Source organism: Trichomycterus rosablanca, chromosome 12 (genome assembly GCF_030014385.1).
Source record: "Trichomycterus rosablanca isolate fTriRos1 chromosome 12, fTriRos1.hap1, whole genome shotgun sequence".
Lineage (NCBI taxonomy): Eukaryota > Metazoa > Chordata > Actinopteri > Siluriformes > Trichomycteridae > Trichomycterus > Trichomycterus rosablanca.
In genome coordinates, this window is record NC_085999.1 from 30,177,188 (window position 1) to 30,191,825 (window position 14,638).

Consider the following 14,638-nt stretch of genomic DNA (forward strand, 5'->3'; position numbering starts at 1 on the left):
ATCACCTGTTTGAAATCATGACATTATTTAGTTGTTTTTTTAACTTATTACTAGCCCTAAATGTTCCGTTTTTAGAATGTGAGTCGATGTAAATGTAAAAAACACTGCATCTATTTTATTTGCATTTTCTATACTGTCCCATTTTTTTATTTGGGTAGTATATTTCAATAACAAAAAAATAATTTTGGCATAATTAATTTAAAGCAAAACTCAAGAGAGTTTAACAAAACGTGTGGCACTTTTATCCCTTTAATGATCTGTTCTACCATTAATTTAAATCAAAATATTTGAGTAAAATAAGCTGTATTTAAATAATCTTTTTTGGGCTGCATCTACCCACTGAATGGCATGTGTTAAACTAAAAAAATATTGGTATTCTTACTTTAAGAAAACACCATTTCTGACTTGAAGCCAACAGCTGAAAAATCATTAATAATAAGTTGGATAAGTTGAGTTCTTGTTGAGATGATTAAAGGGTTAAAGATGTGCTGCATGTTCCTCAGCACCATGAATCTCTCCTCTGCCGGTCTAATACAGAAGTTACAGAAGAATATTTGTCTTTAGGTGAGTTTTTAAAAATAATGGACGTGTCTTCATGAGTTTTGCAGTCAATGAATTCCAAACATATTTAATGAAACGTTTTATTTGTGGTTCAAATGTAATCGGTAAAAATGGTAGGTAGATATCTGAACAATGTTAATGCTAATAATATTTAAAAACCGCTGATGCTGCAGCTTTATTTTGTTAATCATTGTTAACTTACATCAGTGTGTTGGCCGGGGAGCTTCTGAAATTTCCATATTTGCGTGTCTTTTACGACGCACATCTAGAAAACTCCGATAGCTTTTAGAGAACGTTTGCACATGCGCAGTAATGTGTTTAACCACCGTCTAACTCACAAGCGCAGATTCACCAAACCAGCGTGCAGTCCGTCACACATCTCACATCATTTACCTTCATTCTGTAGTAACGAGTAACGAATTTACATACAGCGAATGTAACGGAGTAAAAGTACACAATTTCTTTAGAAAATGTAGTGGAGTAAAAGTGAAAGTTGCCGAAAATTTTTATACTCCAGTAAAGTACAAATACTTCAAAAAACTACTTAAGTACTGTAACGAAGTATAATTACTTCGTTACTATACACCACTGTGTAAAATAAACAACCCCATTTCCAGAAAAGTTGGAATGTTTTGTAAAACACAATAAAAAGAAATTTTGTTGTAATTTGTTAATTCTCTTGAATCTTTATTTTACTTGTAAAAGTAAAAAGAAAAGATTTCCAATGTTTTCATTGATCAAGTTCATTGTATTTGGAAACATAAATGTGAGGTGAAAGTAAATTAAACACACAGTACACACAGTAAGAGGAGCTGAAGAACCAGAAAAAAACAACAATTATCACTCAGAGCTCAGCAACTCAGAATTAAAAAAAATGGGAAAAGAGTATGTTTACCACTTGTGTTACAGCACACTTTCTTTTACTGATGTTGTGCTTTAGAGCATTTTTTTACAGTTTAATGTGAGAGCTTGCAACCAAATTAAAAATTGCAGTTTAGTTTGAAATATTCAAATGATACATTTAAAAGTGGAACTGTCCACAGCAATCAATCAACAACTTTTATTAGCATAACCATATGTTAAATACTGTATATAGTATAGCATTAAGTATTATGGGTAAAACAGTAAGAGAAATGTGAGACAACAACAAAAAAACCAACAATAACAATAAACGTACAATTACTGCTGGAGGTGTAGAAAAGTATTTGAAGTCCAGTAGAGCTTGCTGTTGATGGGGTTTTTTTAGATGGCAGTATATATTTTGCAGCAAGACTGTAGGATTGGTGAGGCTATGGGTGCTTAGCTTGTGATTGGTCAGGATCAGTCTCTGCTCTGAATCTGACAGCAAGGAGATACTCTGCCAGAGGCAGAATTTAAGGCCCAGTACTACTCAAATTCTCTTTGATTTACAGTAATGCCAGTGTTCTAAATATGGTGTGTTTTTAATGATCTTATTAGTTAATGTCTGTTACAGGATTATAAAGCTTGTCCCATCTACAGGGGTTGGACAAAATAACTGAAACACCTGGTTTTAGACCACAATAATTTATTAGTATGGTGTAGGGCCTCCTTTTGCGGCCAATACAGCATCAATTCGTCTTGGAAATGACATATACAAGTCCTGCACAGTGGTCAGAGGGATTTTAAGCCATTCTTCTTGCAGGATAGTGGCCAGGTCACTACGTGATGCTGGTGGAGGAAAACGTTTCCTGACTCGCTTCTCCAAAACACCCCAAAGTGGCTCAATAATATTTAGATCTGGTGACTGTGCAGGCCATGGGAGATGTTCAACTTCACTTTCATGTTCATCAAACCAATCTTTCACCAGTCTTGCTGTGTGTATTGGTGCATTGTCATCCTGATACACGGCACCGCCATTGGATGCACATGGTCCTCCAGAATGGTTCGGTAGTCCTTGGCAGTGACGCGCCCATCTAGCACAAGTATTGGGCCAAGGGAATGCCATGATATGGCAGCCCAAACCATCACTGATCCACCCCCATGCTTCACTCTGGGCATGCAACAGTCTGGGTGGTACGCTTCTTTGGGGCTTCTCCACACCGTAACTCTCCCGGATGTGGGGAAAACAGTAAAGGTGGACTCATCAGAGAACAATACATGTTTCACATTGTCCACAGCCCAAGATTTGCGCTCCTTGCACCATTGAAACCGACGTTTGGCATTGGCACGAGTGACCAAAGGTTTGGCTATAGCAGCCCGGCCGTGTATATTGACCCTGTGGAGCTCCCGACGGACAGTTCTGGTGGAAACAGAAGAGTTGAGGTGCACATTTAATTCTGCCGTGATTTGGGCAGCCGTGGTTTTATGTTTTTTGGATACAATCCGGGTTAGCACCCGAACATCCCTTTCAGACAGCTTCCTCTTGCGTCCACAGTTAATACTGTTGGATGTGGTTTGTCCTTCTTGGTGGTATGCTGACATTACCCTGGATACCGTGGCTCTTGATACATCACAAAGACTTGCTGTCTTGGTCACAGATGCGCCAGCAAGACGTGAACCAACAATTTGTCCTCTTTTGAACTCTGGTATGTCACCCTTAATGTTGTGTGCATTGCAATATTTTGAGCAAAACTGTGCTCTTACCCTGCTAATTGAACCTTCACACTCTGCTCTTACTGGTGCAATGTGCAATTAATGAAGATTGGCCACCAGACTGGTCCAATTTAGCCATGAAACCTCCCACACTAAAATGACAGGTGTTTCAGTTATTTTGTCCAACCCCTGTAGTTTGACAATGGTAACTGATTCCCCCCTTACCTGATTATTTGGTAATGAGAAACGTAGATGAGAATACTGAAATTACTGATGAATAATGATGAGGCAGAGGCAAATTGTATTACTCTGTGTGTTCAAGTGTGATGTTATAGCTTCTTCTTGAGAAAGATCATGATCATGGTCGTCTTGAGGTTTTACTGTCAGGGGCCAGTTTTAGTTTTGAATGTTTGCTCAGGGCTAATTACTGGTCAGTTTATGCAACAAGACAACATTGCCAAGGACATCAGCAAATCTGAGTGGCAGTTTGTTTCCAATGATAAATGGTGTAGAGAAGAGTGACAACGTACAGGGCAACAGTTTGTTACAGTTCAATTTGTATACTCCGAAAAGTGTATATACATGGTAGGTGCACCTCATGAAATTACAAATAAATTACAGGATAAAGAAATGAAAAAGACATTTGCAGGAAACAAATCGAACAAAACAAAGCAGACAAACATTTTTACCATTAATGAGGAATATTACATTTTATTAGTAAAAATTAATAGATATACATATACTGTATATGGCCAACATACATATATATGTGAACACCTCTCCTAATTATTAGTAGTTAAAACTTACAATTATACTTACAATTATATCTCCTAATATCTGAAGGTGCGTCACTGCACACTGCAAAGTTTCCACCAGAATTCCAATATAAGTGATACATTTCATTATTTTGATCTAAGCACAGACATATACATGTTTCACCAATCAAGTAAGAAAACAATATTTGTAGCAGATTCTCTTGTGGCAAATGCTAAATTATACCAGATTAAAAACTAGACAAAAATCACAATTAATGTAACACTGAATTAACTTGCTTGGAAAGTAGTACATAACAGCAGGGTAAACTACAGATAAAATGTAAAAAGAAAAGAAAATAAAGATAGTTACAATAGTGAGCTTATAACATAAACATGTAATACATAAACATGTTTGAGTATTATACATTTTGGCATCAGTTAAAACTAAAAAACTTAACTTAAAACTAAGCTGCAGTTAGTAACATGTGTAACATCAGTAGCCCAGCGCATGTAACAGTCAAGTAATGCCTATGGCTAATCAAAATGTGGTTGACCTCATGTATAAATGTATAGCTATTCAGTGCCCCACACAGCAGACTAAAAAGGGCTCGATCTAAACAAGGTCTATTTTTACTCTTTGCAAATGAGAACCTTTTACCACCAGGAATCTTTTTGGCATTTTGGACCCTTTGTCTTCCTAGGGCCCTCTTAAATTAACCACCTTAACCTCTTTCTACCATCAGTGCTTTAGCATAAAAAATGCAAAACTTTTGCAGGATCATGTTATCATAACACCAATAAGTAAAAGTCTAATTTAGTAGTGTATGTGTGAATTTCAATCAATTTAAAGTCAAGTATTGTATGTTTGAATTTTAATCACTCAGGCACGTGTTTCAGTTTTTTCCTTTACGTAGTCATTTGCCCAATCTATAATTTGTATTAGAGCATCCATCATCAGACAGTTTATTTCCTCATTTATGTGAGTCTCATCACTATAGTTGATCACAGGAAAGATGCAGTTTGCAGGGACACCCACTATATTACTGCATTCATGAATCTGGATACACAGAGAAAAAACTTTTATTTAATTCCTTTAATTCCTTGTTAAAATACCCACACCGTCTCTAGCAAACAAAAACTCACTTTATCCCGGATCTTCTTGCTAAAGTAGACTTTCTGAAGATCATCCTTTGTAAGTGGGCATATGCAATCTGCTCTGGTCAAGAAAACCACTTGAGGAAGTCCTAAAGTATAGAAAAGATACACTTTTATCACATTCGAGTGTATACATAATTGCAAACAGTTAAAGCAGTAACAGTCCTTTATAAAGAATTTAATAAGTGTAATATTTTAAGATGGTATTACCATATGTTACACATGATGTAAAATTGTTTTTGATTTTAGTTACTTGGTCTGTGTAAAAATTTAAAAATGACTAACCCATTTTGCTTGCTTCCTCTCTGATAGTCTTTATTTTTGTTGTTACTTCAGTCGGCATCATCGTAATTTTATCTGCTGGTATAACATAAATCAGACAGTGGATCTGATCACTCAAGCTGGGATTTTTGTTGTAGTATTTACCATCATCAGACAGTGAGGTTATAGGATTAAACTGGAGGAAAGACACAAATACATTAACAATGCATTTAAATTTTGGGTTAAATGATACTTCAGACTTCTGATTTTCATTATCAAAATTTAACATTCATGTACAGCTTTGCGATTGGTTTGTTATTAAGCAGTAAAAGAATTGTGCATTAATCTTACATCGTAACCCTCTTTTATGTGACCTTTTAAAGCCTTGGTGATGTCGTCAGTGCGCACCCCTCCTTCTATCTCCAATCCCATAACATCATTGAAAGCAAAAGGAAAAAGCCCATCTTCATTTGAAACTTGAAATCTCTGAAACTGAGAGAGGTAGAAAAAGATTAATGTTTTTCTAGTCCTGACAGTGGAGTAAAAAATAATTGCCCACTTGCTGGTGGTAGTGTAATTGTGTGGGGAAGCTTTGCTGCACCAGGACCTGGAAGACTTGCAGTTCTTAGTGTAATATCATTTTGTTTAATGATCTGAAATTAGTTAGTATGGCAAATATGAAAATACTAAAAACATCTAAGACTGTCACCACTGTATTTGTGTTAATAGACATGATTTGAAATAAGGCATATGACTTACAGAGAGAGTTTGACTTGTCTCAGCAGATGCAGCACCCAGGCAATTAATAAACTGACGTTTCTCAAAAACAGATTTGATGGTGTTTATGGAGCTGGACTTTCCTGCTCCAACTGGTCCAACCATGAGGAAACGAAGCTCTGGCACTTTCTCACAAATTTTAAATTCCTCCAGTTTAGCGAACATTTCATTTTGACTAAGGACACAAGCAAACAAACTAAATAACGTAACTAATTAATAGATAATTGAAGGGTGAAATTAAAAGTGAGTTTACTTACTCCCAGGTGACTTCTCTCCATTGCCTAGTTTCTGTAAGCAATACAGATATTAAATTACTGCATTTACATTACTGCAAATATACATGAATACATAGGGAAAACAACCACAATGTCTATTAGTAGTTGTTTTTTTTAATCAGTATAAGTATTTAAATATAATCAGTAAGTTTGAAAAAAAGTTATATTTATTTAAGAAATCCTGTAAAATTGATTTTTAAGTAACTAAAATTCATATGATTTATAACAAAATACATTGTTTCAAATAAAATAAACTACAAAATAGAAGCATGTTCACTGGTGGTCTCAGACTTTTGTCTTCAGGGTATTTAAACACGAACTGAGTTTTTACATACCTACTCTTACAGAAGCTGAGCATGAGTCTTTCTTGGTTATGTTTATGGTGTACTTCCCTTCGTCACTCGGCTGAGCATTTCTAATTTCCAAGGTACATTTTTTGTTTGTTTTGCTTACAGTGTGCTTGCCCTCCACACAGCGCAATGTCTGGTCATCCTTCTCCCATTTTACTGTTACATTATCTATGTTCACCTCACAGCATAGAGTAATTTCATCTCCAGTTTTTACATTCTGATCAGCCAAGACTGTGACAAATTCTGTTTAGCACAAACAAACAAACAAACAAACAAACAGGGAGAGAACATGTACATGCACAGTGTCAGGTTTTGTATTTTATGAGACCCACGTTGTATTGTTGAACCATTCATTTTTAGAACCTTCAACTGATATTTTATTACATTCTTTTTTTATTACATTCTTTTTTAGATATCAGTCATAACATGGACATTTGTGTTACTTACCAGATTTGGATAAATGTCCTCCCATGTTTTAGTCTAACTAACCAAAGGAGAAAAGATATGATGTATTATTATGAGATATAATACTTAACTAATGTTGAAATTAAATGTTATATTGTTTTGAACATGCAATATTTTACAAACCTATTTTGGGATGTAGAAAAGTTAAAACAAGTTGGGATAGTGGAAAAAATTTAAATAAAAAGACAGCAATTATGTTTCACATTTTTAAAAACCCATTTTTTATTCATTTACTCATTTTGCAGTAAGGTAAGTAGGACGACCAACCTTGTGCATAAACAGTTAAGCTCTTTGTTAATACACTTTTTTATAAGCAATCATGACATGATTGTTATGTGAAATGACAGTTGGAAAAGACAACTGCTCCTCATTTTTACCAAGCCCAAACAAGTTACAAACCTGTAACAAAACAAAGTCTTAACTTTAGGTAAAAAAGGTAACTGAATAGCAGTTAATACTGTTAGCAAGGCCAGTATGATTAATTGGATTGGATTATAAATTTAAAAAATCGAGTTTGTTTTTGCATTCATAAAACACACACCTTCAAGATAACAATCTCAAGTCTAGAATTAGATATTTAAATTTAATTCAATTTCAATTCAATTTTAATTTAATTTCAATTTAATATCATTCATTTTAACTTAAAAACACAACAAATCCATTTAGTCCAAAGATTTTAACTTACCTGAAGAGTGAGTTGTTACTGAGCTCTGTGTGATAGGTGTATTATACAGTCATCCACTTTCTGTCTTTACATGTGTTTTCATTTACTTTCACTTTATGTCTACTGTGTGCATGTCTAGCATTTGTGGGTGGGAATGTAAAAAGGTTCACTTATCAAAACAAAAAAATGTCTTGCATATTACAGTATTTTATTGCTTTATTTTATTCTCAAAATAAAACACTAGTCATAGCATTGTTTGCAAAGATGAGTAGAGGTTAGACAATGTTTCTCAATGTACAGCTTTCTTGACTGTAATTCATGGAAAAAGTATTCTTAAAACACAAGTAAATATACAGACACATGTCAGATAAGGTAGCCGTTCAAGTTTGCATTTGCTTCCATTTAGTTATTTCTCATTTTTTATTGCAATTTCTCGGACATTTACACCATAGCCGCTTTGGCTGAGGACGATTGCAGCTCATGACCGTTCTTGTACAATGTAAAGTCACTGACAATTTCTTCACCAAGGTCAGTGATTCATTTCTACAGAAAGCCCCAATATGTACAAAAGATGTACTCTGTATCCTGGCACTACTCGTGCTGGCACCTTAACCAGACAGTACAAGTCTCTGTTAGTGACAAAAAGGTGAAACCCTCACAGCCATTTATATCGGTCAAACACATAACCAAGCCACTGGTACCATTTTATGTATAATTTTATGTATTTTACAAATATATGTGTACACCTGTGTTTTTTCAGTGATTATGAAAAGTAAACCTTCTTCCACACTGTGAGCAGTGATGCTGTTTCGCCCTTGTAGAAATGCGCTGGTGTCGCTCAAGATAACCCTTCTGGGCTGGGTACAGTGTGAGCAGACTTCTTACTGATGTGAATTTGCTGGTGTTGTTGCAAAGCACCCAAACCTTTCCCACATTGTAAGCAAGCACTGAGGTTTTTCTCTAGTGTTGATACCCTGGTGTGAGTGAAAACTTTTTCCACACTGTAAGAAGTGATACAGTTTCACTTCTGTATGAATGCGCTGGTGCAGTTTGAGGTTACTTGTGTAAGGAAAGGTCTTGCCATGCTCTGAGCACTGATGACATTTCCCTTAATTGTAAATACGCTGGTGTGGTTTCATTAGGCTAGGCTCCATGAAAAATTATGCTCCTCATACTAACCATCACAATTCTCATACCTGAGGGAATGTGAAGAAACAAAGTGAGAATGAAAACAAGAGAAATTAGTCAACCACTCACTTACTCTGAACAATGACCCAGCAGCTATTAGCAATGAGTTGTGCACCTCACCTCATTCAGATAGCATGTCTCTCTCTTTGTCCTCATGTTGCGTGCGCTTTACAATCTTAGAGATAAAGTCACATGGTCATAATTGATTATACTGTAAAAATGTACATATAATTATACTTTAACAGGCTAAAGTGTGATTCTGAAATAGAAAAGGTGCTTTAAAGAAAACTGGGAAGAGCATTGCTTCCCAAACCTTGTGAGGGTGCAGTAACCTGGAAAATCTGACTATCTGGACAAATGTCTTTAATGGGATAGTTGGGTTTTCTTGCTATCTTAGGCAAGCAAACTGCTGTTTTCTAATAAATGCAGTCATACTAACGATATTTATAAGGGCACAGAGAAGTAATCAGTTGTCTGGTCATAATCAGTAACAAGAAATGAAGTAGCAAGTAGCCATGATACAAAGTTAAACATCAGGATATGACTTCATACAACAATAAAATAATAGTCTTGTTGCTGTGGGTATGTTTTCAAGCAAACCCACAGTCATTTATGGAAACACTTCTATACACATGGATCGGGAAGGAAAAACTCTGTGAATCCCGTATTGGCAAAGCAGTTTAAGATGCCTCCCTTCATTACTACAAGAGCTTATATAGACATAAATATGTCCAGAACAGGCTTAACGTTTAGACAGAAAAGGATGATAAAAACTGTAATATAACCAGTTAAGACTGACTCTGTGGTTAGTCTTATCCAGCATCGTAAGTATATGAACACTTAAAATATCTAACATGTTTCAACAAAACAATTGCAAAAATCATTAATATCACCTTTAACATTAGTATGTCTCTTATATTTTAAAATACCTTTAACAAAAGTACATCGCTTATATTTGATTTTACAGATAGCAAGAATATGGATGTTCTGCCTCTTCTATAAATAGGGAAGTAACTCCTATAGACAGTAATGTCTCAAAGCATCAAAGTCACATATTGCTAATTAAAAGTCTGTGTTCCCAATTGGCTTTAAATAAGTGGCACATGTTCTAATAACAATCCCTATACACCTGTCACTATAGCAACCATGTAATCATGGTGAAGTGAGGGACCTTTAATATAATAATACACCTACCTGACTTGCTCAGCTCATCTACAGTTTAAACGTCATCTTAACCAATCAGGTGTAACAATAACACACTTACCTGGATGAACATGTGTCATCAGCAAGAGTAGCAAACATGAAAATTATAGACTAGAAATAGAAATACATACCGGCAAAATAAAAAAAAATAAAAAATTGAACACTGGTGTCAAATTTGCTGGAAAGTCTGTATTTTCATTCTATTTTCGTATTCTCCCAATTCTCCTTCTGATTTGTCCATTCCAAGTCCCCAGTTCCACCCTGACCAAGGAGAGCTGCAGACTATCACACACCCTCCAACATTCGCACAGTTAGTTACGGTAAATCTATTGATGCTGGCAATTTGGCTGAGCCAAAGAGAAGCAAAATGCTTCCGTTATGTAAAAAAAAAAAGAAAAAACTTTTGATGGGTCTTGGAACGTATCATCCTGAGATAAGGGGATACTACGTACTGTAGTATATACCATTGCAATGCTTAAAATAAAGTACAACAGTAACATAGTTACATTGAGATAACCAATTACTTAATTCAATATTTATTTTATTTATAAAATAATAATCCATGAGTGTGGAACTGTAGAAAATGTTTATATGAATCATGACACTCCACAATTTCTTTTTCGAAAAGAACTGAAGGAATGTTTTCTTCCTTTACCCAGAGTCCACATTTACAGGATCTATATATATATACATATTACTGCTTTTAGTAACAGCTTAAAAAACAAATATTGAAAATACAATTCTTAATCTCATGGTTATTTACATATCAACACAGCTTGGGTTGGATTCAATAACTCACTAAACTTTTTTTTCTCAGTCAGGCATCACTGTTTTCGACTTTCTAATGTTTGTGATGGCTAGTGCTTTAACTGGCACACCGAGTCTTGTTTAAACATATAGCGGTCAATGTCATATTGACTAGCTTGTGATATAACAACATCTCTGTAAAATTGATATAAAATTATGCAATAACTGAGCATCGATGTCATACAGAATGCATCAGATTGCACATTTAGGGCTCAGTATGCACTATAAGTCTTAAAAGTCATACATAATGGTGGGATGCCATACTGAGGCGCTGTGGTTGGTACAGTTGTGATCAGAAAATGTCCTGTTTCACAATGTGTCATATTGAGGTGCCGTGGTTGGTGCCCATGGGTGCTGGAGGCACTGGTTGGTATTTGGCTGGCAATTTTATAGGACTTTGGCATAAAATTGCTCCATTTGGTGCCCGATGTTTACAGCGTGAGGAGGAAGGCAAAGTGGAGCTTGAGAGAGGGAGGGGCATGTTTCTGCTGGCCATACCCCCAACACTGCTCTCAGAGTAAAGGCGGGAAATGGACAGAGCCCCATGAGAAAAGGGATGCAGTGCATCACGGGAATCTTGCCGTTGGCAGACCGAACCCCCGGTGCCAACGTCTAGCACCGAGACATCCAGCGGTGCATTGGGAATCTGCTTATCAGACAAACCATCATCAGCCATAATTCCACTGTAGGTCTGCTGTACCTCCTCAAGGTCCACCTCCTTATCCTAGGAATTAAAGACAGAGAGACTTTGTCAACAGAATGAATAGAGAACAGAGGATAAACAACATAAACAAATGATTTATTTTTCATTTCATTTCCATCTATTGCTTTTTCCTGATAAGGATTACAGTGGGTAAGGTTCCATATGGAATCATTGAGCACAAGGCAAGAACACACCTGGCCAGGGCACCAATCCATCGCAGGACTTTGGCCACCCCTCGCACCCTCAGACATAGCCAATCACATCTCTGTAGATGCTTGGCCAACCAACAGCACTGCTGAGATTCAACCTCGGATCTCAGTGGTGGTGGGCTAGCGTGATAGGCCTCTGTGCCAACCATGTGCCTAGAGTGTAATATGTTATATATTTTATAAAATATTGAATAATATGTCAAATGGGGGCGACACAATGGTGCAGTGGATAGCGCTGTTGCCTCACAGCAAGACGGGCCTGGGTTCATTCTTTTGAATGAACGTCAATTTGGCTGCTTTTTACAGAGCTTATTTTGCGCATAAATCACAGCGTTTATTATACTAACATGGTAAAAATGACATTGTTTATTGAGAATGTAATCTTTTTTCTGACTTTATGGTTTAATTCCGTGCCACATTAGCAGGGATGCAATAAGGGTGATGAACCACAAATCTAATGCCAGAGGCAAAGTGTGGTGGCAGATTGCACAGATTCACCTCATCACCTTTGTACGTCTAGTGTAATTCTGCATGTTTTTGTAGTCAATCATGTGTGTCTTTGTAATAGCTGTTGTGTTAGACACACAGCTGTGTGATAATATAGCTTCACTAAATCTGGGTTCATTACCTTGTGTGTGTGTGTGTGTGTGTGTTTATTACACTGAATGGTGAATATTGTTTACCTGTGTGTGCGTTCTGCAGGATGTGCGAGTGTACCAGCTTTCCAGCACTCCCACCACACCAGAGATGAACATCCCCAGTGCGAGTAAACAGAAAACTCCAGAAAGAGTGTGGAGAGTTAGAGCGCCTCCCTCAGAGCGCAGCTCATTAATACAGCGACCTTTACGTGGCCACCACTTCAGCTTTAGTGCATCCATGTCACCCCGCTGCTGCAGCTCCAGGATCCTGCATACACACAAAGGCACACGCTGATGAACAATTCTCATGCCAAGAAAAAAACAATTGATTTAGGCTGAATTTTGGACTGCAGAGATTCCCTAACACTCATGTTGGGTGATTCTGTCTTGGCTTTTTTTTAACGGTGTTTTAATGCGGTTAAGGCCAATCCGGTTTTGCCACACCAAACTCAACCATTACTTAACTGACCTGGCTTTGTGCATCAAAATAATGTGCATGATTTGTTTGTTTGTTTGTTGGGATTTTAACATTGTGTTTCGCATTTTGAACTGATGAATCATGTGTAACTGTTGATGCATGCTCAATAATCCAGGTACACAAATCCACAAAGTTGAATCAGTTCATCTGGACACAAGTTTGTTGTAGAGATACGTTTCGCCACTCAATCCGAGCGACTTCTTCAGTCTGAGCTGGTGGTGGATATCCCAACCTTATATGCAGCCGATTTGCATAACGACCAATCACCGCCCATTGCATAACAATGGAACCGGTGATCAGGTCCATATGCAAATCACAATGACCATTAATTACAATGGCCTCTTTGACTCCCCGTTCAAACTAGCATTCCTCCTTGTCCATGTATGTGGCGGGAGTATCGAAACAAATGAGACGGATATTCTCCAAACACCGTGTTTCAGTTGCTTTCAAACCCCAGAACACGCTACGCCAGAAATTAGTTCACCCTAAGGATTGGGTTCCTCGACACAAACAGAGTAGTGTATGCTGTTGGGTGCCGGGAGGATTGCCGGGAACTGTACATCGGGGAAACTAAACAGCCACTGGCGAAACGGATGGCACAACATAGAAGATCGACCTCTTCTGGCCAGGACTCCGCGATTTACACCCACCTGCAAGCCAGCGGCCACTCATTTAATGATGAATATGTGCAGATCCTTGACAAAGAGGAACGCTGGTTTGAACGGGGAGTCAAAGAGGCCATCTATGTGAAGAGGGAACGACCATCTCTGAACCGGGGAGGGGGCCTGAGAGTACATCTCTCACCATCTTACAATGCCGTAATAGGAGCTATACCCCAATCATATGTGAAAAACACACATGACCATTGTAATTAATGGTCATTATGATTTGCATATGGACCTGATCACCGGGTCCATTGTTATGCAATGGGGGGTGATTGGTCGTTATGCAAATCGGCAGCATATAAGGTTGGGGTATCCACCACCGGCTCAGACTGAAGAAGTCGCTCGGATTGAGTGGCAAAACGTATCTCTACAACAAACTTGTGTCCAGATGAACTGATTCAACTTTGTGGAATCATGTGTAACCTGTAACTCCCTGTCATTCCATGAACGTAACCAATGTCAAACACCTTCACGGGCAATTTAGCGGCAAGTTTATCTAACTGGAACCGTTTGGACTGTGGGAGGAAACTGGAACTTCCTGGGGAAACCCACACAGACACAAGGAGAATGTGCAAACTCCACACAGAAAGGACGTGAACAGCTTCACCTGGGAATCATAGCCAGGACCTTCATACTGTGAAGTGACTGTGCTACCTACTGAGCCACCATTCTGCCCCATAATGTGTATGAAATCTATACCATGCTGCAAGTTCTCTTTAGAAATCCCAGTTTCCCCTTTTCCTTTGCAGTGATTCTGATTTGTTCAGGCCATTCTTTGGTTTTCACTGTTTATTTTTTTTTGTCTTTGATTAAAGACAAACTCCTTCCAAATTTTAAAAGTTGCTACCAGACTTTTCCTCCAGATTGAGTTTGGCACCTTGTAGACTTTGATAACAAAAAATAGGAACAACTAATACTCTTAAGAATGAAA

General features: G+C 37.4%; 2 protein-coding genes across 2 annotated transcripts in view; both read right to left on the bottom strand.

Moving 5' to 3' along the window:
• Positions 1 to 4,749: 4,749 nt before the first annotated feature.
• LOC134324030 (interferon-induced protein 44-like) lies at positions 4,750 to 7,159 on the bottom strand. Its single transcript, XM_063005681.1, has 8 exons — positions 7,135 to 7,159; positions 6,791 to 6,930; positions 6,316 to 6,350; positions 6,045 to 6,237; positions 5,637 to 5,777; positions 5,310 to 5,481; positions 5,013 to 5,113; positions 4,750 to 4,926 (listed from the first exon to the last, which is right to left on the bottom strand). The coding sequence occupies exons 1-8, from the start codon at positions 7,157 to 7,159 to the stop codon at positions 4,750 to 4,752; spliced, it is 984 nt and encodes a 327-aa protein (XP_062861751.1).
• Positions 7,160 to 10,866: 3,707 nt separating this feature from the next.
• The window catches only part of LOC134324031 (glutamate receptor ionotropic, delta-1-like), a 235,094-nt gene continuing 231,322 nt past the window's right edge, over positions 10,867 to 14,638 (bottom strand). The window contains exons 15-16 of the mRNA XM_063005682.1: positions 12,610 to 12,832; positions 10,867 to 11,738 (exon numbers count right to left, since the gene is read on the bottom strand). Of these exons, the coding sequence (XP_062861752.1) occupies positions 11,334 to 11,738; positions 12,610 to 12,832 (628 nt within the window). The 3' untranslated portion in view covers positions 10,867 to 11,333. The remainder of the gene's footprint in view (positions 11,739 to 12,609; positions 12,833 to 14,638) is intronic.

What these genes read in the sequence shown, in the direction of transcription:
- LOC134324030 (XM_063005681.1), bottom strand. Translation starts at nt 7,159, where the DNA reads ATGGGAGGACATTTATCCAAATCTG. An exon ending in GAGAAGTCACCTGGGAGTAA is followed by an intron (nt 6,238 to 6,315) that starts GTAAACTCACTT and finishes TTGTGTCCTTAG; the next exon opens with TCAAAATGAAATGTTCGCTA. An exon ending in GCAAGAAGATCCGGGATAAA is followed by an intron (nt 4,927 to 5,012) that starts GTGAGTTTTTGT and finishes CTGTGTATCCAG; the next exon opens with ATTCATGAATGCAGTAATAT.